The sequence below is a fragment of the Beta vulgaris genome, chromosome 9 (genome assembly GCF_026745355.1).
Source record: "Beta vulgaris subsp. vulgaris cultivar EL10 chromosome 9, EL10.2, whole genome shotgun sequence".
In the NCBI taxonomy this organism is placed as follows: Eukaryota; Viridiplantae; Streptophyta; class Magnoliopsida; order Caryophyllales; family Amaranthaceae; genus Beta; species Beta vulgaris.
In genome coordinates this window covers 44,517,943-44,543,693 of record NC_079210.1, presented here as the reverse complement: position 1 = coordinate 44,543,693, position 25,751 = coordinate 44,517,943, and the positions used below count along the sequence as shown (strand labels likewise).

Below are 25,751 nucleotides of genomic sequence, written 5' to 3'. Positions count from 1 at the left end.
TTTTATACCAATTTTGATGCAACAGAATATTCTGTCAATACCTAAATTTGACAACATAATTTATGTTTGTCCTCCAACCAACACATAAGTCAATACATAGGAAACCACCATCCATTGATATAATACAGAAAGAGAAGTCAATTTTTTAAAATGTAAAAAAGTTTGTCAAGAACAACACTCTGCTCAAGGAAACATTTATTTCCAAAACAAAAAAACACAAATATCAATGTTTTACCTACAGATTCAATAATCTATTCTACAAGCATTACTCAATCATCCAAAAAATAATAAACTAGAAGTTAATTAGAGTACTACTAACCTCACAGATGAAGGAAGATCGAAAATGTTCCAAGAAATAACCTTTGAGACTCGTCGTTAGAAAAGGAGAAAAACCTTTGTTTGCACTCTGATTTCGAATGGATCTCAGAAGGGTTGAGGAAGAGATGAGATCGGTTTTCCATAAGCTAATTGGCTTTTATACCAATTTTGATGCAACAGAATATTCTGTCAATACCTAAATTTGACAACATAATTTATGTTTGTCCTCCAACCAACACATAAGTCAATACATAGGAAACCACCATCCATTGATATAATACAGAAAGAGAAGTCAATTTTTAAAATGTAAAAAAGTTTGTCAAGAACAACACTCTGCTCAAGGAAACATTTATTTCCAAAACAAAAAACACAAATATCAATGTTTTACCTACAGATTCAATAATCTATTCTACAAGCATTACTCAATCATCCAAAAAATAATAAACTAGAAGTTAATTAGAGTACTACTAACCTCACAGATGAAGGAAGATCGAAAATGTTCCAAGAAATAACCTTTGAGACTCGTCGTTAGAAAAGGAGAAAAACCTTTGTTTGCACTCTGATTTCGAATGGATCTCAGAAGGGTTGAGGAAGAGATGAGATCGGTTTTCCATAAGCTAATTGGCTTTTATACCAATTTTGATGCAACGGAAAATTCTGGCAATACCTAAATTTGACAATAGAGTTTATGTTTGTCCTCCAACCAACACATAAGTCAATACATAGGAAACCACCATCCATTGATATAATACAAAAAGAGAAGTCAATTTTTTAAAATGTAAAAAAGTTTGTCAAGAACAACACTCTGCTCAAGGAAACATTTATTTCCAAAACAAAAAACACAAATATCAATGTTTTACCTACAGATTCAATAATCTATTCTACAAGCATTACTCAATCATCCAAAAAATAATAAACTAGAAGTTAGAGTACTACTAACCTCACAGATGAAGTAAGATCGAAAATGTTCCAAGCAATAACCTTTGAGACTCGTCGTTAGAAAAGGAGAAAACCCTTTGTTTGCACTCTGATTTCGAATGGATCTCAGAAGAGTTGAGAAAGGGATGAGATCGGTTTTCCATAAGCTAATTGGCTTTTATACCAATTTTGATGCAACGAAAAATTCTGTTAATACCTAAATTTGACAGTAGAATTTATGTTTGTCGTCCAACCAACAAACAAGTCAATACATAGGAAACCACCATCCATTGATGTAATACAAAAAGAGAAGTCAATTTTTTAAATATAAGAAAGTTTGTCAAGAACAACACTCTGCGCAAGGAAACATTTATTTCCAAAACAACAAACACAAATATCAATGTTTTACCTAGAGATTCAATAATCTTTTCTATAAGCATTATTCAATCATCCAAAAAATAATAAACTAGAAGTTAGAGTACCACTAACCTCACAGATGAAGGAAGATCGAAAATATTCCAAGCAATAACCTTTGAGACTCGTCGTTAGAAAAGAAAAAAAAAACATTTGTTTGCACTCTGATTTCGAATGGAAAAGCACCATCCATTGATATAATACAAAAAGAGTAGTCAATTTTTTAAAATGTAAAAAAGTTTGTCAAGAACAACACTCTACTCAAGGAAACTCTGTGTTCACAGAGCAAAACAAGAGTTTTTGATTATTTTTTATTAAAAAAAAAAAACTAAAAATAATGGAGAGAGAATTTTTGCTGAAAGATTTTTTTTTTAAAAAAAAAAACTGAAAATATCAATGTTCACAGAGCAAATGTGGGGGCTAGGGGAGGTTGCGTGGTGTGCAACGTAAAAGATAAATTAGTAGTAGTACTTAGGTAAAGTTTCATAGTTGTTTGTATATCTTATTTTATTTTATATGAAAAAAATGAGTTGAGTCTGCCGACTTCTCAAGTGTGAAACTTTTTTTAGGGGAAAGTGTGAAACATTTTAGAAGTGTTCGTATAAATTAATGACTTGAGTTATATAAATATTTTAATTAATAATTATTATTATGATTATAATTATTGTTGTTGTTATTATAATAATGATAATAATTATTATTATTAATAAAAGTTGCGTAAAAGTTGTGATAGAATAAAAATGATAATAATAGTAATACTATAAATAAGATCTTACAATGTATTGCCTAATAATGAATTATAAAATAATAATATAACAGGAATAATATATTTTATAAAAAATAAGATCTTGTAAAGCAAATCTGATCAGAAAAAATAAGTTCAGATCAGATAAGAAAAAATAAATTCAAATAAATTCAGATAAAAAAATTTCAGATGAACTAAACATAATCTAAATTACGCTATAGTTAGATTTAGTGCTCATTTTAAACATAACCTTTTGTGAATACCCATAAGTTGCTCAAAAAGCTGAGGACATCTTTTCAATTAGATCTTTCGCATGGTAAGACTTTAGGAGAAGCAATTCTCTCACATGACACAAGGATCTCATGGGGAAAGACCTACTGGCCTAGGCTAAAAGTCTACGAGGGTTGACTTTCATGTCTAGAAATCAATGAAACAAACTCCAATTTGTCAAATTGCTTTTGTTCCCAAGGGATTGAGGAAAAGCTGTGGATGTGGATCAGATCATCAGATGGATCCGCACTGGTAGTCTGGTCCTCCTTTTTTTCTATTCATCAACCCATTTTAATTTTATAAAAAATAGTTTTTAGGCTCCGATTATATCAGGATAATTATATCCTTTATGCATTAATATTTTACTTTAAAATGATAACATAAAATATCACTTAATTTATTGGTTATTGTATCCTAAACAATACATTTGTTTATTTTTAAATTGTGGATTATATGGAGTTAAGGAAAATGTCATGAGCCATCCAAACTTATTTAGGAACACCTTTATAATATATTAGTATGGATAGATTTGACTATTAATATAATATATAAATAAAAATATTTTAAAAACATACTCTTATATTAAGAGTTTAAGATCAATCTAACAAGAAGCTTCCTTCCTTTATCGGATTCTAAAAGCCTGATATTTTAAGGAAGTGGGGGTCCTTAAGGCTAGAAGAGGTTACAATCCAAGCTTTACATGGAGGAGTATTTGGGGGTCCAACTCTTTGTTACTTGAGGGGTTAAAGTGGCGAGTTGGAACTGGAGACAACATTAAAGTGTGGGAGGAGGCATGGATTATAGGGGAGGGTTCTCATCTTGTGCCAACACCAAAGGTGGATAGTGATATGAATTTGAGGGTATGTGATTTGATTGAGCGTGAACGGGGTGGCTGGAATGTAGACTTGGTAAGGCAGGTATTTCATGAAAATGAATGGGATTTGATCCTTAATATTCCCTTATCTAGGTTTCGGGTGCCGAATAGGCGATTTTGGTGGCCATCATGTAATGACATTTTTTTGGTGAAGTTGTGCTACTGGCTTGGGAAACTGGGGCATTTACGAACTTGGAGATTGCAATATGGTGAGGGGGAGGAGAAGTTGTGGCGTGGTGTGTGGAAGGTTCAAGGCCCGCCAAAACTTCTTCATTTCCCGTGGAGGGCGTGTAAGGGCAGCTTAGGGGTGTAAGGCCCACCAAAACTTCTTTTCGGTGAAGTTGTGCTACTTCCTCTTGCTCGATCTGTAGCGAGCCTAGCGAATCTATTCCCCATGCTCTCTTCTCGTGCAAGTATGCCCAAGCGATTTGGCAGGTGAGTTCGTTTAGTTCTCTTCTTGCTAATATGCCTTCCTCATCGTTTGGTGAGGTTTTCTCGTGGTTATTGAATAATTGTACGAAGGAAGAGATGCGTACTATATGTGCCCTTATGTGGGCAGTATGGTTTTGCCGAAATAAGCATATTTTTGAGCAAGAAACTTTAGACCCCCAATGGTGGCAGCCGGTTTTGTGAAATTGGTCGACGAGTATTGGTTGTATGCGGAGAGGGTCTTTCGGCATAAGGGTGGATTAGCTCCTTCGAGTGCGTCATGGTGCAAACCCCCTGCTGGGGTGTTGAAGGCCAATTTTGATGCACACATTAATCCCAATGGTGAGGTGGGACTAGGTGTGGTATTTTGTGACTCGTCTGGTCGGGTGGCGGCGATGGGGGTGAAGCGTGTGAAGCAAGGTGGGATGCTACCACAGCGGAAGCAATGGCTGCGTTGCATGCGGTGGACCTGGCCCAACGTTTTGGCTATGAGAAGGTGATGTTCGAAGGTGACGCCTTGCTTGTTGTGAATGTTGTCAACAACAAATGTGATGGTGGTGCTCCTTTATTTCATATTTTTGATGATATTAATAGGTTATGTTTAAACTTTGTGTCTTTTTCTTTTTCTCATGTGAAACGAGGGGACAATTTTGTAGCCCATCTGTTAGCTCGTTGGGATTGTTTAAGTCATTCTGAGGTTCTATGGTTTGGTTCTTTCCCCCAAAGTATTTCTACTTTGGTTGCTCTTGATTTAATATAATCTATGCTTTTCCCCTCAGAAAAAAAGATCAATCTAACAAGATGGAGTATATGGCTATGTTCTTCTAATCTTCCTTGTATAAAGATAGTTAGATTGAAATATAAGAATAGTGCAATATAACAAATGTGTAGATTTTACTAGGAGAACGAGGGAGTATAAAGTACATAGACATTAAATTGGAAGTCCTTGATGTTGATCATCAATCTTAAACAAGGGCTATTCAAGCAATGTAAAGGAAGATGAGGCATAAATGCAGCTCCCGAAGGCTCGTCTCCATGGCCGTGTTTAAGGTTCCGTTTCATAGGGTATAAAATATTTTTCACGAAAATAAGTTTTTTTTTTTCTCTCATTTTCCGTTATTTGGTTTGGCAAGGGGCGTAAAACATGTTTTCCATCAAGGGAACCATAGGTGAAAATCATTTCCTTTTGAAGAAGGAAAAACACATTTTCCTCCCTCTTCCTTAGCAACCTTTTATTCTCCTCTTATCCATCCTCTCCCTTCCCTTTCTATTTTTCTCTTTTCCATAACTTTTTTTCATTGAACCAGACAAAAGAAAATTAGCTTTGCATTTGAAATTTCCATATATTGTAAAATGTTTTACATGAAAAATTATTTTATATTGAAAATGTTTTACATTCAACCAAACTGAGCCTAAGTCATGGCTGCAGAAACAACATATGTTGTGTGGCATGAAAGAAAAAGAAGCTTATTTCAAGTTTGATCTTAGGCTTAACAAAACTATCTTAAACAGAGAACATAACAAGTATATATATCTATACTTGACCAACCTAAATTTTACTATGGGTCGAACAGGGTTACCTTCTTAGACTGAAAGCATGTACAATGCTTGGGTGATTTGTTGGTCTTTGTATTTTATTTCACTCTCTCCTTTCCTCCTTACCCCTCACATCCAACTAACTTCCAACCAACTCATGTTTTTATTTTTCTCATGATGGATGAGCTAGTCCTACTCGCAAATTAGATGGTAGACACTAGTCTACCATCTAAATGGTGCGCATCATTCAACACAATGAAGAAAACAACATCCTCAATGACAAACTAAGCAAAAGAACAACACACGAGACTCAATGAACATCTAAATCAGTAATAAACAACAAGAAAAAAAAGATGAACATAAGGGGAAATATCTGATGAAGAACCGCTCAACCTAATGAACAAACAAAGAAAACATAATGAACAAAGAAATATCTGCAATAAACAAACTAAGAAACATAAGGATAAAGGTTAACAAAGGAGAATCGTCGAGATCGATGTTCATTGGAGAACAGTTGATGTACATTAGTTTCACACATGTTCATTGGAAAACAGTTAATGTACATTAGTTTCACGCGTTTTATAGTTTTTGTGCTGCGTTTTGGCCTGTGTCTACTATTCTAATGGTAGACACGAGTCTACCATCTAAAAAATGAGTCCTACTTGGCTTTTCTATTTCTTTCTCTTACTTTTGGTACACTTTATCATATACTCTCATTCCTGTCCAAAATATTTTTATTATTATATAGAATACATAAGTTGTATTCATCTTTGGTTGAACCTTATTGATAATGATTCTCCCTTGCTTTCACAAGAGTTCTTCAAGCTTGATTGGGAGTATTGGGTTAATTTTAATTTTAGCCAAGAAGATGTTTGGAAATTGAAATTCTCAACATCAATATGGCATATCTGGTGCTCTAGAAATAGAGTGGTTTTGAGGTAGCTGTCACTCACCCTGGATTCCTTTTTAATAGGGTGAGAGTAGGTTTCATTACTAACCTTAGAGCTTTTAAGGTTATGGAGAAACAGGTTGATAACAGGATGACTACAACGAAGTGGCAGCCTCCAAAGCTGGTTTTTTTGAAGTTGAACGTGGATGAAGCTTGGAAAGAGGAGTGACGATGACAAGGATCGGAGGGGTCTTTAATTCGTTGATAACAAAGGCAAGTGAGAGTTTGGTTTTGCTAAGAGGGTGGAAGCCGCCTCGCCAGAAGCGGCGGAGCAACTGGCGATTAGAGAACGCTTGCAAATTGCGTGGACCCAAAGGTGGAAGTGGAGTGTGATGCGTTGGGAGTGGTACAATTTCTGGCTAAGCCGGTGGATGCTGTAAATCATCCTCTGGGGATGGTGATCAGTGATATCAGCGTGCTGATTGCGAGAGATTGGGTTGTGGAATTAATCCATTCCAGACGAAAGACGAACATGGTGGCTCATGGTCTTGCAGCGGCAGCGGTGGAGCAAAAGGATACCAAAGTGATGTATGTTGTCATCCCAGAACATGTTGAGGAGGTCTATCTTAGGGACCTAGAATATGTGGCTAGCTCGTCGTAATGCATGGCGATGTGGGCTTGCTTTGTTTTCGAAGTGACAAATATAACTTTATTTTTGGTTGTCTTTTTTTCAATGGCGTAGGTTGGCTTGTTTTCTTTTGGGTTGGGCTCTGGACTTGTGTCAAGAATTGTATTACCGGTTTCTGTGCCTTTTTGGGAGGCTTGGCCTCTTGTTAATATAATCTAGTTTCCTTCTGGTTTAAAAAAAAGTTGTATTCATGTTTTAAGTAGTGATATATTAATCATTTTATATACATTTAAATAATTTTAGGCAGGAGAAAGTGATTAGAAAGAAAAGTAAGTTGGAAAAAAATGGTAAAATATATCAAATTTGAGTTCAATTTATAGATAAAAAAAATTATGGTTGTAAATTTAACTTTTGTAAAAAAGTTATAAGCTGATTTTTTTATTTACTTCAAACAAAAAAGGAAACTTGTACAAAACAAAAAAAACAACAATAATAAAGTAATATTAATACACATGGCAATATGGCATCATGCCATTCGTTGTTAATCTTGCTATGCATGCCATAAGGCCTAGTTGGTCTGACATTCCAGACAGACCAACTCTAAGGGCAAATTGCCCCAATAGTAAAACCAAGTAAAGTTAGCTTTACTTTTTGCTAGACCAACCAAATCACATCTCATTGCTCATGCTCTTAGTTTTGTACTTTGTACTGTGTACTTCATGATTTCGCATCAAGGAATCAATTTAATTTTGATTATTTACCATTGAATTAAACAAAATTAGAAACTAGTTCTTTGATCATGAATTATTTTCCTAATGAATTACTTCCTCCGTCCTTTATTAGTTTACCCGTTTTGACTTTTCACATTTATCAATGTAAAACTTTGAGTAATAATATCTCTAATTATGTATTTGTAAAAATTATAAAAATTTAATATTCCAATACTACATATTGAGACGAATCAAATGATATCACACGTGATTATATTTTTTTTTTTACATATAAAGTACAAATGAAGGTCAAAGTAATAAAGATAAATAGTGTTATAAGTCAAAGTGGGTAAACTAATAAAAGACGGAGGGAGTATAATATTAGAGTTTAATAATGATAGAGTTCGTGTGAAAACGACACTCTATAGTCTATACTATTGAAAACAAGCAATAAAAAAGCAGACTAATAATGCATGTCAATGGACAAGAAACGACAGATGAATTAACCCAAGTACATTATTTGTATGAAATATCTTTCTAAAATGATCCATAATGCGTGTTCAGCTAAAGCTTGATACCCGTTTATAAGAATACTTTCAACGGTACCAACAATTAGCGATTTATTTTAAACGGTACCAACTATCGTTTATTCAAAAACAGTACCAACTATTGGGCCTATTTGCAATAAAAGGTATATTTGCAATAATTTGTCTGATTATGAACCAGTAAGAGTGTGACACGTGTCACCATATACCGTTTATTGCAAATAGGCCCAATAGTTAGTACTGTTTTTGAATAAACGATAGTTAGTACCGTTTAATATAAATCGCTAATAGTTGGTACCGTTTAATATAAATCGCTAATAGTTGGTACCGTTGAAAGTATCTCACCTCCTCTTTGCGGATGGCGTCATCTTGTTTGGAGAAACTAACATGAGCACTCTTACCATCACGAAATCCATTTTAGACTCTTTTGTCCTCTCCTAATATTTCAAGCCAAAACTGAATGAGGGGAAGAGTTATCTTTTGTTCTCTCCTAATATTACTATGGAAATAGTTGATGAATTTGAGCAAGAACTTAACATCAGTAAATCCAATAATTTTGGGTGCTATCTTGTGTTTTCCTTTATGCGCTAAAAAGCCTTCAAGAGTGAAGCTAAGCTTCATTATTGATAAAATGATGATAAGCTAAGCTAATGCACTAAACTAGTGCGATGATAAGCAATGGGAAAATGTGATTATGTCTTTTCATACTGTGCGATGGTGGTGAAAGGAATTAAAAACTCACCGCTAAGCAAAAATTTGATGAATGAATTAGTGGCTGAATGCAGGGAGTACATAGGACGAATTCCAGGAGGATCTCTGATCTTCGAGGGAAGGCAATCAAACCAACTTGCTAATAGAGTAGCGAAGCTTATAAAGAAACATCTTTTTGCTAATGCTTGTTGTATGAAACTATATATACTTTCTCTGTTTCGTTTTAAATGCAACAAACGAATATTTTATATCTCACAAAAAATACTCCTTTGTTGCATTTAAAACGGAACGGAGGAAATATTTTGGATTTAGAACCTCTTAATCGGGTTTTATCACCATCCCAAGATAGGTATGATAGTACTGCCAACACTAAAGTTTTAATTCATTCCACCTTTCTTTCTAAAAAAAAAGAGAACCAGAACTGCATATTGCTTATGATAAGAGCAAGTTATTTAAAAGTTCTCCAAACTGTTCTATGTGTTCACGAAATTTCGCAAGATTTACGACTTGCAAGGTACAGTACAGATAATGGTATTCAGACTCTTCATTTAACTCATGTGCCCATATCAACACTAGAGACTTCAATTAAGACTAGAAATTTGGAAAAGTTTCACTAACTAGCTTGCTTTGGCATTTGGTGTCTAACACCAAACACAAGTCTGAGTAACATAGCGTACAACTTTATGCAGTTGTGCCCCATATCACATGCCATTAGTACATTACAGGTCCAATTTCAACTTTTTACACACCCCAAACCACATGCACTGAATTTGATGGGGTATCAAGTATCAACCATCAACTAAGGAACAGTATATTCTCACAAGCATGAAAAGCATTGTCTGAAACAGCTAAAAGATTATACTTCCTCCGTTTTGTAAGTTTCGAATGTAAAATTTGGGTAGGAGAGAGGTAGAAAGGAAAAAAAGGAGGACCCCATATGATTGGAGAGAAATAGATAGAAAGGAAAAGCAAAAGTATAAAGTGTTGTAAATAATTAATTATTTCCCTTTTAAGAAAGCGTGGCAAGAAAAAAAAACGGAGTATCAAATACCAGAATAAAGCAGAAGCAAATCACAGATTGATGCCGGGAAGCGGGGAGAGGTCATATGTCATGTTCAAGCAAACTGCCCAATCCACAAAGGGAGTACATAAACTATTTTCATACCGAACCAAAAATTCTAACAAGCAATACTTGGATCAAGAACTTGAGATTCCAATGTGGTACGCAGAAAGGTGAAGCAAATATCTAACAAGAAAATTACAATGGCTATGAAAAAAAAAAGATGAAAAAGGATCAGGAAAGGTTACTCACTCTGCTAAATTCTAGTGATAAGGACTATTTAAAACTTACTTCCTAATATTGTGCTGAATGTATCAATTATTTTTTCATCAATATCCAACAGGATGGTCTTGAAATTGGCTCATAAGCTTTCTGAGCAGAGGAAGGAATCCTATAAGAGCCAACTGGAGTTGTTCGGCGCTGTTCAAACGAAGACTGACTTGCCCTGATCCACGGTTGTTCAAATTTGCCCTAGCAATCAGATTTGTAGACCGTCCAATTGGGATCTGAGACTGAATATTGCACCCAAGAGCCAGCTCCCCGTGCCAATCCATTACGGATAGTCCTAAAGTAGAAAGGAAACGGCCCACCGGATACTCTTTGTCCCTGAAAGTGGCCTCCAAACTTCCACCATAAGCAACATCTCCACGACCTGTCATAGCACCACCACTTATTACCACCCTCGATTGCTTGTTAATGATCAACTTGTCTTCAAGCTTCACTCCAGCTGACAATACATCACCCATTAGAGTAGCAGAGAAACCTGCTGTTGCTTTATTCCGAACGTAGTTGCTGAATCTCGTCTCACTGCGTAATGTGTAGGACAACTCTTTCCCAACACTCTGCATGTCAAACCCTAAAGTCGTAGCTTTTCCTTCCCCATGCTTTATTGAGCTAGCAACTTCCATCTGAAGGTTGGCTTCTTTCTTATCTTTTGAGACCTGACCAGAGACAGACATGGGAATCTTGTCTTTGACTACAAACATACGTTCTACATTTATACCTTCATAGCCAACATCATGATCCCAACCATGATTATCAAGAACTGGCCTCACAAGCCACTGATTGGATGTATCGAGATAACGGTATCTGTGAGTAGGATTATCAGAGTCGAAGGAAGCAGGTAATGCCAGATCTGGCATTGGTACAGGTAGTGATGCAGCAGCACCAGATTCTTCTTCAACATTTTCAGTGTACTCGCTAGTAGGCATGTCCTTGGCTGAGGCTGCCATTTTCTTCATCATCTTCCGCCGTCTTCTGTCTTCCTTCAACTGTTTCTTCATAAGTAGCTTCTCTCTATATTCTAGCTCATCATAGTAAGCTTTCTTCTGAGCTTTAGGCAATTTAGCCAGCTGGGCCTTGGTCAAAGGCTTAAATGGAGGCAGCTCGTCATATTCCGACTCTTCATCAGACTCGGATGAATCATACAAATCATCATCCATAGCATCATCATCACCAAACTGTTCCTCAGGCAGTTTCAATTGAGGCCTAGATTGCAGAAGTGAGGAGAGGAGGAAAGGCAAAGGGGGCGGTCGTGCACGAGTGGTGACCGTTTTCCCTGCTGGGGTATCTTGCAGCTTTAAAAGTATGTTTGCTTCAGCCAATATCTTGGAGGCAAATGAAAGCAACAGCAAATGAGGCTTCCAAACCTGACCATTTGGCAAAACTCTCTGACCTGCCCTATTCGTTCGGCAAGCCGAATGGTTCTCAACCAATGCAACAGGGTTCATAAGCCGCATATCCCCAGCAGCTTGGCGGATAACTTGCTGCACGGCATGTGAACGTTGAGTGACAAACATATCATAAGTTGAAGGAGTGCCATTGGGACCATCAGGAGGAGCTGATGCAGCATGAGTTAAGACAACTATTGCATTGAACCAAATTGAAGGTCCAAATATCTCAGTTATTGTCCTTAACAGCGGCATGTCGCCAAAGTCCCTGCTTGGCATATCCAGCCTATCAAGGTACAACACAATATCAGGCGGAGACTTTTTGATGAAACGCTTCACAGAGTGAAGGATCTTCTCGTTCTTATACTGATCAGAGCACGATGATAGGAGTCCAGGAGTATCAATAACTCGCACCTTAATCCCTTGCACAGTACCAACAACATCCTGAACCTTCGTTGTACCCATCTGAAAAGCATCAGTGCCAAACTTCACCTCATCAAATATGGAATTGATGGTTGCACTTTTGCCAACTCCCGACTTCCCAAGAACCATAATTGTACAAGTAAAATCAAGGGGCTCTTGCCCAGCAGCCTCCATCTGCTCTGCCATGGCACTGGCACGATCAAAGCTGAAGGCACCAACACGCCCACCGTTTCTTGCTCTAAGCTGTTCTGCTAAACCTAATCTGTACAAGACTTGAGCGACAACAACATTATGAGGAGTTTGCCCAAGCCTATAAGCGAGACGCAGGAACTTCACTCTTATCATCTGAAGTTTCTCCCGGATCTCATCACCTTCCTCAAACTCCCCGTTGGTGGTGTCGTCAACAACATGATTTTGTGCCTGAGAAACTTGTCCATTTGCCCGAGGCTGATGGACTGCTCTTGGCGCAGGTTCCAATAGAGGGGCAGCACGTCCAAGTCCAGCAGGATGTGCCGGGGGAACAACAGAATTTGCAGGCTTTCCAGATACAGCAGAAGATGTTTCTGCAGGCTTAACTGTTGTTTCTTTTCTTGCTTGACTGATTTGTTTCTCCTCCTCGGTCTTGTTTTTTACAATAGCATCCTCAGCCAAAGCACGACTTTCTCGACCAACTGAATCAAGAGGCTGCATCTGATTAGTGGCATCAACATGTGTTCCCAAATTAGATACAACATTCTCACTTTTGACTTTCTCTTTCAAAGTTGTCAAAGGAGCAGGGTGCTGTGACTCCGAATTCAATGCTCCACCTTCAGGTTCCTTACTACCATCATGAATCCCTGCACTAGTCTCACCCAAAACTTCCTTGGTTACAACTCCAACACTCTCATTAAGGTCCGGACTAATGCTTGACGTAACAGCTTTGCTATCATCATTTTTTAGATTTCCGCTTAAAGTTTCTTTAATTTCTTCAAGCTTCTCCGTTTGATTCTCAGAAGAAATGTCAGCTGAAGCATCATCCAGTTCCCTCACCGTTTCATTCACACGATCAATATTACCATTGCTTATAACATCTTTCACATCCTCAGCTACACTGTCACCCACATCATCTTCACCCATTGTCCCAACATCTCTGCTCTCCAACATCTCCAAGACAACAGCTTTCTCAACAGTTTCCTCGTCAACTTCTACAGGTTCACTCTCCTTAACAATCAAAGCTGCATCTTCCAACCCTTCACCTTGAGACTCTTTTGTCACAGCATCAACGATGACACCAGGATGCCCAGTATCTTGGCTGAGGACCCTCTCATCAACAGATGCTAATTCCTCATTCTGTACACCACCATCATCATTCCCAGTGGTCACAGAGCCCTCATGACCATTTACCACCGATGATTCTTCCCTCGTCTCCATACTCTCACCACTGTCATCTCTCCTCTCACTAGAGCCCTCTACTGCAGTTTCAGTCACCTCCACATCATCTAACAATCTGGGACTCCCCTCAGCTGCAGCAAAATCAGCATCGGTTTCCCCATTAACACATGCACTAACACCAACACCATCTATATCCGGTTTCAACCCATCATTTCCATCATCTAAAACAGCTTCAACTGCCTCTTCAAACACCTCAGACCCTTCAGAATCCTTATGCCCATGAGCGGCAACACCATCACCAACCCTCCCCTCAACTTTCGACTCCGTTAACCCATTATCAACAACCTTCACCTCTGCTTCAGGAGTTTTCTCAACAACTCCTACCCCATTTTCCATCCCAAAAATTTTACCTTCAGCTCAAAAATCCTACAATTTACCAAAAACCCAGAAAAACCCAGACATCAAATCAACTAATTTAATAGAGAAACCAATCAAATTTCAAATATGCCCAGAAATCAAAATACAAACGCTAATATCCAACCACCATAAGGAAATCACAGAAATTCAACAAACCGATAAAGACTAAATGAATAAATGGGGATATAACCATACAAGAATTAAACTTTAGAGCAGATCATTCAATCATAAACCAAAATCGATAGATCTTAAAATGAATTAATTACATTTTAATGCTATGGTTTTAGGGATAATCAAGGGTAGTAGTAAAATTGAAGCAACAAAACATAAAGATAGGAGAAATGATAAAAAATAATACCTGGGAATAATCTTAAGGGGGAGAAAGAGACCTTCGAAGGGAGGAGAGAGAGAGCGGGGAAAAAAGCTTCGATGTGGCACTCCACCCCAGTATAAACGAGAAAGAGAGAGAGAGAGATGAAGAAGCGTCGTTGATAGTGAAAAAAAAGGGGTTCAACCAGGTAGATGTGCTGCGGATAAGAATAAATCGACGGTCTGGGATTGCTAGTGGCATCCAACGGAGGTGGAAATGGGGGATTGGTAGCAATCGTGAAAAATGCCAACTATTGTCAAGTTAGACTTTCACCTTATTCGCTTAAACTATCTCACCTCTTGTCATCCTATTATCGACCCGCTATCAGGTTACGACTTGTGTAAATCGATTTGATTACCGGCTAATTACCCGACCTGCTATTAGCCCACAACAAGGTGACATAGTAATTACCCAAGTCAATATTGACTCGCACTAGCCCAACCCGATCATCCCAATAAGTTAGGTTTAACTAGGAGGGAGTGTAAGATATTAGGGCATGTAAAAATATAATGTAAGTTTTTAATTAGCTAATTTTTTCTTATCTTTGCCTATTGGTTTGAATTGAAGTTCTCTAGACTTATTGATCTTAAACTTAGCTTATTAGAACTTATTGATCTAACAGCCTTAGACTTAACTAATCTGAATGTAAATTATTGGCTTAAACTATCTCCCTTTTAGTCATCCTATTATAGACCCGCTATTGGCCTACGACTTATATGGTCTGATCTGGGGACATGCTATTAGCCGAATGGCCCATAATAAGGTAACACAGTAATAATCTAACTCGTTACTGACCTGCACCAACCTGGCCATCCTATTAGCTAGGTTTAATTAAGAGGGAACGTAAGATTTTACGGCTTGCAAAAAAATATAGTGTGAGTTTTATTCACCTTATTTTTGCATATCTTTACTTGTTGGTTTGAACTGAAGTTATCTAGAGTTAGACCTTTAATCTAAATTTAAGTTATGTGAACTTATCAGCATTAGATTTAATTTAATTAATCTGAAATGACTGAAAATAATTAGGTGATGAGAATAGAATTCAAGTATCATGACTTTATGAGTTTTTTTTTTTCATTTACTTAATTTCAAATTTATCAAAATTAGAAAAAAGATCTCAAATTCTCATGTTTCCGCTAGGATCAAATGCTCACTAATAGTGTAATCAAACAAGAATAATAGTGCAAGAAGAATATATGAAAAAACAAAATAAAGTGATACAAGAAGATTTTACACGAAAACTCAATAACATGTATTAAAACCATAAAAATGAACTTCCTTGAAGCATCACTATCTTCATAATGTGAAAGTATTGGGTCAGACCGTCTGACCCAATAGCTTCCGTCGGACGGGCCTGGCCAACAAAAACGCGCGGGCTTTCCTTTTTTTTCATATTTGTTTTGTTGATCAGCAGTTTTGTTTATTTTTAGAAAAAACATATAACGGTTATTAGGTCATTATCTTTTTTCGATTTTGAAACTGTTTTTTGGATTTCTGCTTGATTCTCGCTAGTTTTAAAACTGATTCTTCTTCATTTCAAAGAAACCGATATATCATTTACTGATTATTTCTAGAATTTTTCTGCTCCTCTGCTTCTCTGCTTCTCTGCTGTTGAAACTTAGCGTGTTTTTTTGTTCATAATCCATTACATTTGCATCGCAAATATGGTGAAGAGGATTAGAAATGATGATTCTAGGTATAATTTCGTTTGTTTTTGCTGTAAATTTTTTTTTGTTTTCAAAATTTGAGCGTTTTTGTTGTTGTAATTGTAATGTAGCCCGAAGTCGAAGAAGGTGAAGAGTCTTGGATCTTCAGGAAAAATTTTGGCAGTGTCTACTGCTGGGAAGAAGAAAGAGAAAGATGGTGATTATGATCCAAGGTAGATTTCAAGTTCTTAGAGTAGTTTAGATATTTTTTTTTTCTATTTTTGAATGTTTTCAGTTTATCAGAGTATTTATTTCATGTTTTTAGGGTTTGTGTTTCAGTTTTTGTTGTTTTATACAGATGTTTTCAGTTGTTGTTGTTTTTCAGTTGATATTTATATATTCTTTCAGTTGATTATAATATTCTTTCAGTTGCTACTTGTATTCTTTTAGTTGATGTTGTTTTCAGTTGATATTTATATTCCTTCAGTTGATTCTTGTATTGTTTCAGTTTATTCTTATATTTTTTCAGTTGATTTTGTTTAGCAAATAAGTCTAACTGAAGAGCAAATAAGTCTAAGTGAAGAGTTAATAAGTCTAACTGAAAAACTAAATAAGTTTAATTGAAAACTAAATAAGTCTAAGTGAATCAGTCTAACTGAAGAGTAAATAAGTCTAACTGAAGAGAAAATAAGTCTAACTGAAGTGTAAATAAGTTTAATTGAAAACTAATAAGTCTAAGTGAATCAGTCTAACTGAAGAGTAAATAAGTCTAACTGAAGAGAAATAAGTCTAACTGAAGTGTAAATAGTCTAACTTAACACTTAATAAGTCTAACTGAATCAGTCTAACTGAAGAGTAAATAAGTCTAACGAAGAGTAAATAAGTCTAACTGAAGCGTAAATTAGTCTAACTGAAGAGTTAATAAGTCCAACTGAAAACTAAATGACTCTAACTGAACACTAATAAGTCTAACTGAAAACAAAATAAGTCTAACTAAAATCTAAATAAGTCTAACTGAAAACTAAATAAGCTAACTGAAACTAAATAAGTCTATCTGAAAAACAAACAAGTCTATCTGAAGCACTATATAGACTAGCTGAAAAAGAACAAGTCTATCTGAAGCACTTTATATACTAGCTGAAAAACGAACAAGTCTATCTGAAGCACTTTATATACTAGCTGAAAACCGAACAAGTGTATCTTTAGCACTATATTGACTAACTGATAAAAGAAACAAGTCTAACTGAAGTAATGTAAATTTTCAATGAAAATTTTAAGTGTAATTGCAATAGAATGAAATGAAAGAATAATTATACTAAATGAAATAATAAGGACTAGCTGATAAAGCAACAAGTTTAAGTGAAGCACAATAATGAAGTTACTTTGAATGACTGTAGAGACTATCTGAGAAACAAACAAGTCTAACTGAAGCACTATATAGACTATCTGAAAAATTAACAAGTCTAACTGAAGCACTATATAGACTAGCTGAAAAATAAACAAGTCTAACTGAAGCACTATATAGACTATCGGAAAAACAAACAATCTAACTGAAGCACTATGTAGACTAGCTGAAAAATAAACAAGGCTACTTGAAGCACAACAAATACTAGCTGAAAAATAAAGAAGTTACTTTGAAGGACTGTAAAGGCTAACTGAAAAATAAACTAGTCTAAGTGAAGCACAATCTATATAAGCTGAAATGCAAACAAGTCTAACTGAAGCACTATATAGACTATCTGAAACACAAAGAAGTCTAACTGAAGCACTATATAGAGTACCTTAAAAATAATCTAGGCTATTGTTTCAGTTGATGGTGGTCTGCTTTTAGTTAATGTTGGTATCTTTCAGTTGATCTTTGTATTTTTTCAGTTGATGCTGTTTTTTTTTCAGTTTTTGTTGTTTGATTAAACTTTCTTTCTTTCAGATGTGATAAATCCTTGTCTAAGAAGAAAGGCAAATCTGATTTATCACCAATCAAGTTTTCATTTTCAAGATCTAATCCCGATCAACAGAAAGACACATTTGATAGATCGTATGTTTTTTTTCATTATTCTCCTTTTATATTATATGATTGTGTTTTTTTTTTATGTTTTAAAGTTATTTTTGTTCACTTTTGTTAGGAATTTCACTGAGCAAGAAATAAAGTCAATTAATCTACAAGTATTGTCAGACTATTCCCATTTAAATGAAGTGGTTAGTAATTTGAGTGATGAGCAAAAAAGAGACATTAGGGATATTGGGTTTGGGAGTCTCTTAGATATTAGGATAAAGAAGTTTTGTCCTAATCTGAATTTGGAGGTGTTGTTAAATTACAATGCATCTGGAATGATGTTTTCAACAAAGAATGGTAAACTGATTTTTAATAAGTTTACCATTAGTGATGTTTTGGGGTTACCTGTGTCAGATAGAGCAGTAGAGGTTATAGATGATGACGCCTTTAGGAGGAAAGGTAGTCAGGTAGAGGCTGGAAGTGCCAGGAAGGATTGGCATAGGTTTCTTGGTATTTCTGATCCCAAGAAGGTATATATTGGTAGAAAAAATTGGGATGATTTGTTTAAGAAATATGAATCCGGGGATGATTTCAAGAAGTTATTTGTTATTTTTTGTTGTCCAAGCTTCTATGTCCTATAGCTGATTTAGGGCCTGTGCTGAAATGTGCCAAGAGTTTAGAAGATGTATCTGCAATTTCAAGTTATGACTGGTGTGGATATATATTGAGAAGTCTTTGTGCTGCTGTTTTGGACTGTCATCAGTCTATTATGATTAAGAAGATTGAGCTTGGACAGAAGAAAGTATCATTCAAGCTTCGGGGATGCGTCAGCGCTTTGACTCTTGCTGTTATTCACAACTTCAAGTGTCGTAATCTGGATTATTCAAATGTGAGTAAGCCATTTATCAGTTATTGGCAGGATGAGAAGGATTTGACTGATGTTGTGAAGCAGTTTGAGATCAACATGGATTTTATTCTGCCGGTGAAGCGTGAAAAACAGAAGGTTGAGTTTAAAACTCCCAGTGTTAGTGTTGCTAGTAGGAAGTCTGGTTCTCCTATAATTAAGGTGGTTGAGGGTCCATCACCTTCAACTAGGCAGCTTATCATGGATCTTCCTCATAGTTTGATGACTGATGAGGAAATAGATGCTCTTGATGTTCCTGTGAGTTTCATTTATCTTATGTTTTTATTTTTTTTACTCTTGAACTCTAAGTGAAGACTGTTGACCTCTAACTGAAATAATGTCAGTTCTAGCTGAAGAGCAAATAAGACTAACTTAAAAGTAAAGAAGTGTAACTTAGAAATAAAGAAGTCTAACTGAAACTATGTAACTGAAGAGTTAACAAGTCTAACTGAAAATTATATTAGTCTAACTGAAGAGTTAATAAGTCTAACTGAAAATTATATTAGTCTAACTGAAAACTTAATAAGTCTAACTTAGAAGTAAATAAGTCTAGCTGAGAAGTAAATAAGTCTAACTGAAAATTAAAGAAGTCTAACTGAAGAGTACATAAGTCTAACTGAAAACTAAAAAAGTCTAACTGAAGAGTACATAAGTCTAACTGAAGAGTACATAAGTCTAACTGAAAAGTAAATAAGTCTAACTGAAAACTAAATAAGTCTATCTGGAAAGTAAATTAGTGTAACTGAAAACTAAATAAGTTTATTTATATTTCATTTAAGTTTTCATTTGATAGTTTGATTCTTTCAGATGGTCCTTATATTTCTGTTTATGTTGTTTCTGTGTCATCATCATATTGATTTGTTTGTTTATTCTATTTTGCTCTTTTAATTGAAGGAATATGTGAAGAACATGCACAAGTTGAAGAGGAATGCGCTTGCATTCTGTCAAGTTAATTTGGAGATTGCCCAGAATATTCGGGAGGAAGGCGAGAAGCTGTCTCAAGACAGTATTTCTCTGGATGATAGTGAAGTATTTAACCCAGATTTTCTGAGTCAAATTGACGACATATGCAAGCGTCATTTGGAAGCGAAAGAGAGTGCAAACAAAGTTGATCCTACAATTTCACTATTGGTGAAGCGGCCTGTTGAATTGGAGTTTGGAAGAATTGAAAATGTTCCTGATTTGGATTCTGGTGTTCATGGAGTTGATTTGAACGAAGGAAGTAAGTTCCTTTCATTATATTATTTTCATGTTGTAGTTTTGTAATCTGGTTGGAATAAAATTTTAGACTCTAAGTGAAAGAAATGTTTAACTGAAGAAGTGAAATAGCTAACTTTGATACTCTAACTGAAAGAATAAAATGACCAACTGAAAACTTTGACAGTCTAACTGAAATAATATGAGCACCAGCTGAAAATGAGATGAATACTAAATGAATTTTTTCAGTTTATTTTTTTTTTCATCTGTTGGAAACATTGTTTCAGTTTATGTGTATTTAGTTGTTTTTTTATGTTTTGAATGAAGATGATGAAAAAGAAGGAGAGGAGGATGAGAAGAAGATGAATGCTGATGATGATCAGCATAAAGAAGATGATGATGATATGATGATGATGATGATGGTGATGATAAGGATCACCAGAATTATAATGAGAGAAAGGATGATGATGCTGATGATAATGGTGATCCTGGTCTTCAAGGAGATGAAGACAAAGGAGTAGATAAGGATGCTGGTCTTCATGTAGATGAAGACAAAGGAGGAGATAATGGTGATCCTGGTCTTCAAGGAGATGAAGACAAAGTAGGAGATAAGGATGCTGGTCTTCATGGAGATGGAGAGGAAGGTGGAAGTAAGTTCTTGTTATTGTATTGTTTTAGTTTGCTTAAATGAAAAAGTTAAATAGCTAACTGAAAGAATAAAAAGACCAACTGAAAAGTCTGATATTCTAACTGAAATAATATTAATACTAGCTGAATATCATATAAATACCAAATGAAACTTTTTGTATTTGTTTTTATTTAATCTGGTGGAAAAATAGTTTTAGTTTGTCAATGAATTTATTCATTTCTGATTTTGTGTTTTTCAGTTATTGTGTATTTATTTATTTTTTTTATTGTTTTTGTTTTTGAATGAAGATAATGAGAAAGAACCGAAGGAAGATGATAATAAGAAGACTGGCAATGCTGATGATGATTGTGGTCTTCAAGGAGATAAAGAGGAAGGAGGAAATAAGGAGTTGGATGCTGGGGTTCATACAGAAGGACAGAAAGGAGGAAGTAAGTTTCTTTCTGTTATTCCTGATTGAAAAGATTACTTGAACAATAATTGATGAAGTATTATAAAGTGTAGCTGAAAATGATTGTAATAGTATCAAATAAAAGAATAATTATACTAAATGAAATAAAATAAGGACCAACTGAAAAGAAAATAAGTCTAACTGAAAACTAAATAAGTCTAACTGAAAAGTATATCAACTGAAAACTAAATTAGTCTAACTGAATCAGTCTAACTGAAAGCAAATAAGTCTAACTGAAGAGTAAATACGTCTAACTGAAGAGGTAATAAGTCTAACTGAAAACTAAATAAGTCTAACTGAAAACTAAGTTAGTCTAACTGAAGAGTAAGTAAGTCTAACTGAAGAGAAAATAAGTCTAACTGAAGTGTAAATAAGCCTAACTGAAGGGTTAATAAGTCTAACTTAAGACTAAATTAATCTATCTGAACACTTAATAAGTCTAACTTAATCAGTGTAACTGAAGAGTAAATAAGTCTAACGGAAGATTAAATAAGTCTAACTGAAGTATTATAAAGACTAGCTGAAAAAATAAACAAGTCTAACTGAAGGACTATAAAGACTACCTGAACAATAACAAGTCAAACTGAAAGAATATTCAGACCAACTGAAAATTTTGATACTCTAACTGAAATAGTCTTAATACCAACTGAATATCATATAAATATCAAATGGAACTTTTTATATTTATTTTTTTTTTTTTTTTTTTTTTTTGAATTAAGATGTTGAGAAAGAACAACCAAAGGAAGCTGATAGGAAGAGGAGGAATGCTGATGATGATCAAGTCAAAGGGGCTAAGGATAAGGATAAGTGTAAAATTTCTACACACGTCCCTACTCGCACCGCTGCTGGTATTGATATTGTTGATCTTCGTACTCCAACTCCTCCTCCTCCTCTCCTCCTGTTGTTGAAGCAGTTGAGAATGTATATAGCAGAAAGTCTTGGAGAGTTGATTCTTCTGCTAAAAGGAAAAACATTGCTGATTTCGATGCCCCTTCATTCCAACTACTAACTCCTAGTCCTGTTGTTGAGGATCTTCCATACAGTGAAGAGAGTGGTGAGGGTGTTGGAAGTTCAATTCCAATCATCACTCCAGTAAATGTAAAATATCCTCGAGTAAGTATAGTTTTAGTTTCTGTTTTAATTTGTTTATTTTTCTGTTTCAGTTAGTGTATGTTTCTTGTCATTTAGTATATCTTTTATTTCAGTTAGTGTATGTTTGTTTGTTGTCAGTTAGTATCAGTTTATGTTTGAGTTAGTGTAAGTTTCATGTCAGTTAGTGTTCTTTTTTGTCAGTTAGTATTATGTTATGTTTCAGTTAGTGTATCATTCTTGTCAGTTAGTAATTGTTTAATTTTCATTTGTTTTATGTTTCTTGTCATTTAGTATCTGTTTTATTTTCAGTTAGTGTATGTTTATCTTTCAGTTAGTATATCTGTCATCCTTTTTTAATATTTTAATTGAATGCAGGGTGATGGCTCTTATTCTGATCAATCATCATACAAATCCTCCAAACCTCAGAAACAATCAAAGTCAGAAATCCCTGCAACACCTGAATTATTGAAGGGGTGGGACTATGACCCTTCTTCAGAGAAAGTTGGGAAAGTTGTGAGAGTTAAGGAACCAGGTGATGATTATGACGATGAAGGTTTGGAGGACCTGATTGATAGGATTGCTGATCATGGAGTTGATCATCATCTGACAAGGCTAAAAAAGAAGAGGATGAGAATGAAGCTGGTGTTGTTTCATCTTCTACGCCTGGTTGCATGCTGTTCCTGTCAACAACCATGGCATAATATTATGTCGAAGTTTGCAGCATTATAATAGATATTTGAGTGATCTGTCTCCTGACCAGAGGTTGCTGGTTGATTATCTATTTTACAATGAGTATGAAGATGTTGCATATATGTCATTGGATACAGATTCTGAGGAAGTGAAGATGAAAAATGACATTATGCAAAGTGAACTTACAAGTGATCTCATTGTGGATTTTGATAATCCTCATAGCAACTATGCGGTTCAGCTGTACAAATTCGACTTAATTAGCATGCCTCGTCAAGGTTGGCTGACAAGTGGAGTTATTGACGGATGCGCCTTCATGTTCAATAGGCAAGAAGAGGAATCACCTTCTGCAACAAGGAGATTTTGGTTTAATATTATGCCTTTTGTAAGTGTTGTTATTGCTTAGTTTTATATGTTTGTTTTCATTTGGTCATATTATTTTGTCAGTTAGTCATCTTCTGTTTTTCAGTTTGTCATGTTATGTTTTTCAGTTGGTCATATTATGTTTTCAGTCTAATAAAAAGTAAATAAGTGTAACTGAAAACTTAATAAGTCTAGCTGAATAAAAAAGTGTAACTGAAAAATAAAGAAGTCTAACTGAAAACTAAATGAGTCTAACTTAAAAGTAAATTACTCTAACTGAGAAGTAAATAAGTCTAACTGAAAGCTTAATGAGTCTAACTGAAAACTTAATGAGTCTAACTGAAAACTTAATGAGTCTAACTGAAAACTTAATGAGTCTTACTGAAAACTTAATAAGTCTAACTGAAAACTAAATGAGTCTAACTGAAAAGTAAATTTGTGTAACTGAGTAGTAAATAAGTCTCACTGAAAACTTAATGAGTCTCACTGAGAACTTAATGAGTCTAACTGAAAACTTAATGAGTCTAACTGAAAACTTAATGAGTCTAACTGAAAAGTAAATAAGTCTAACTGAAAAGTAAATAAATCTAACTGACATTTTAAAAAGTCTAACTGAAAACTAAACTTAATGTTTCAGTTTGTCATTATATCTATTTTCTTTTGTTGTAGAACTATATCAATTGGTTGTGTGCTGAGAAGGTAAAAAAGGTTCAGTTTGAGAGTGAGATTGCTGAAAATGAGATTATTTTGAAGAACCTGGAGGGCACTAGGCAGTATGATCAGAAGTTTAAGGAATGGGAAGAAAACAAGAAAAAGCTTATTACAAAAGATGATGATTTATTCTACAAGAAATGTAAGGAAGCTATTTCTTCATGGGTGAAATCATTTCCACGCAATGATATTCGAGAAGCTGAACTGGTTAGTTGTATTATTGTTAACTATTTTTTTATTTGTTCAGTTAGTGTAATTTTCTCTTTCAGTTAGTGTATGTTACTTGTCAGTTAGTCCTAGTTTATGTTTTCAGTTAGTGTATGTTTTTAGTTCAGCTAGTGTTTTTAGTATTTCATTTTGTTTTTTGTTCTCTGTCAGGTAGACTTATTGCTTTTGCATCTTATGTTTATCTTCCAGATTTTTGTTCCTGTTCACAAGGATGATCATTATACTGTCTTGGTGCTGAACAAGAAAGCAAAAAGGATTGAAAATATTGACAATCGTACAGACATGAAGGACATTGATAGATATAAGCATGAGGAATTTAACGGTCTTACATACTTTGTAATACCTTTTTATGAGCATTTGTATTTTTTTTTTGTTCCATTTTATTACTTGTTTTTTAATTGTTGTTTTTTTTTTTGATCTTCAAATGCAGTGTCGTGCTTTTGATTCTTTTATGCAAGAGACTATGAGATGTCGTGATTTTGATCGTCTCCACCATTGGCAAACATCAACTCTTTACTTCCCTTGGAGAAGCAAGGACAACAATTTTGATTGTGGTGTCTATGCAATCAAAACCATGGAGCTGTATGACGGTCATAATACTAACCATGCTGCACTTGTTGACCTGAAAAGGGTATGATTACTTTATTTTGCTTGTTACATTTCTGTTTTTGAAAGTTTTTTAATAGAAAAAGGTATGATAGGTAGTGAAGGACTTGAAAGACTAGCTGAAAAACAAAGATGTCTAACTGAAGCACATAAAGACTAGCTGAGAAATAATGAAGTCTAACTGAAGCACTGTAAAGACTAGCTTAGAAATAAACAAGTCTAACTGAAACATAATAAATACTAGCTGAAAAACAATCAAGTCTAACTGAAACACAATCATTACTAGCTGAAAGCATTATAAGGACTACCTGAAAAACAATGAAGCACTATAAAGACTAGTTGATGTTGTTGTTTATTTTCAGTTAGTTTTATTTTGTAATTGTTACATTTTTGAACCTTTTTTAATAGTTTTGATTTTTTTTATTTTTTAGGCAGCCACCAAAAACCTTGAGCGGTGTAGGCTTGCTCTTCGTCTTGTGGACCATCCTTTAAACAAACTGAGAGAGAAAGTGAAGCATGACTGTTATGTTTGGTCTGCAAAGAAACCTGAACTGATGGCAAGACAGAAGATAAGGAAGGATAAAGAGGCTGTCCTAGATAAATTAGCATTTAATCGATCAAAGAAGACGAATAGAAAAGAAGCACACATTTTACGGCGAAGGAGGGATCATGAGGCGAAAGTAGAAGATGTGTTGAATAATAATTTTGGAGACAAAGTGAAAATAGAGCAACTGTTGAAATTTCATTATTGTTAGGTGCCAAACTTTTTTTTATTTATTATAATGTACAGTAGAAATAGAAACCATTGAATTTTGCAATGTACAGTACAAATAGCACAGAACTCATTTTACATTTTATATCTGTGTTCTTTAATGAATTGTACATTTACACTTACTTTGAATGGAATACATTTGTGTAAAAATGAAGTT

General features: G+C 34.9%; 2 protein-coding genes across 2 annotated transcripts; one reads left to right on the top strand and one right to left on the bottom strand.

The window, feature by feature from the left end:
- Positions 1 to 10,043: 10,043 nt before the first annotated feature.
- On the bottom strand, positions 10,044 to 14,442 carry LOC104903957 (translocase of chloroplast 120, chloroplastic). Its single transcript, XM_010692108.4, has 2 exons — positions 14,287 to 14,442; positions 10,044 to 13,937 (listed from the first exon to the last, which is right to left on the bottom strand). The coding sequence occupies exon 2, from the start codon at positions 13,905 to 13,907 to the stop codon at positions 10,377 to 10,379; it is 3,531 nt and encodes a 1,176-aa protein (XP_010690410.2). The 5' UTR covers positions 13,908 to 13,937; positions 14,287 to 14,442; the 3' UTR covers positions 10,044 to 10,376.
- An 8,460-nt stretch (positions 14,443 to 22,902) lies between these two features.
- LOC130590125 (uncharacterized) lies at positions 22,903 to 25,591 on the top strand. The gene is made up of 5 exons (XM_057392086.1): positions 22,903 to 23,299; positions 23,947 to 24,195; positions 24,406 to 24,552; positions 24,647 to 24,847; positions 25,254 to 25,591. Exons 1-5 carry the CDS (start codon positions 23,039 to 23,041, stop codon positions 25,575 to 25,577), a joined length of 1,182 nt encoding a protein of 393 aa, XP_057248069.1. The 5' UTR covers positions 22,903 to 23,038; the 3' UTR covers positions 25,578 to 25,591.
- Positions 25,592 to 25,751: the final 160 nt, after the last annotated feature.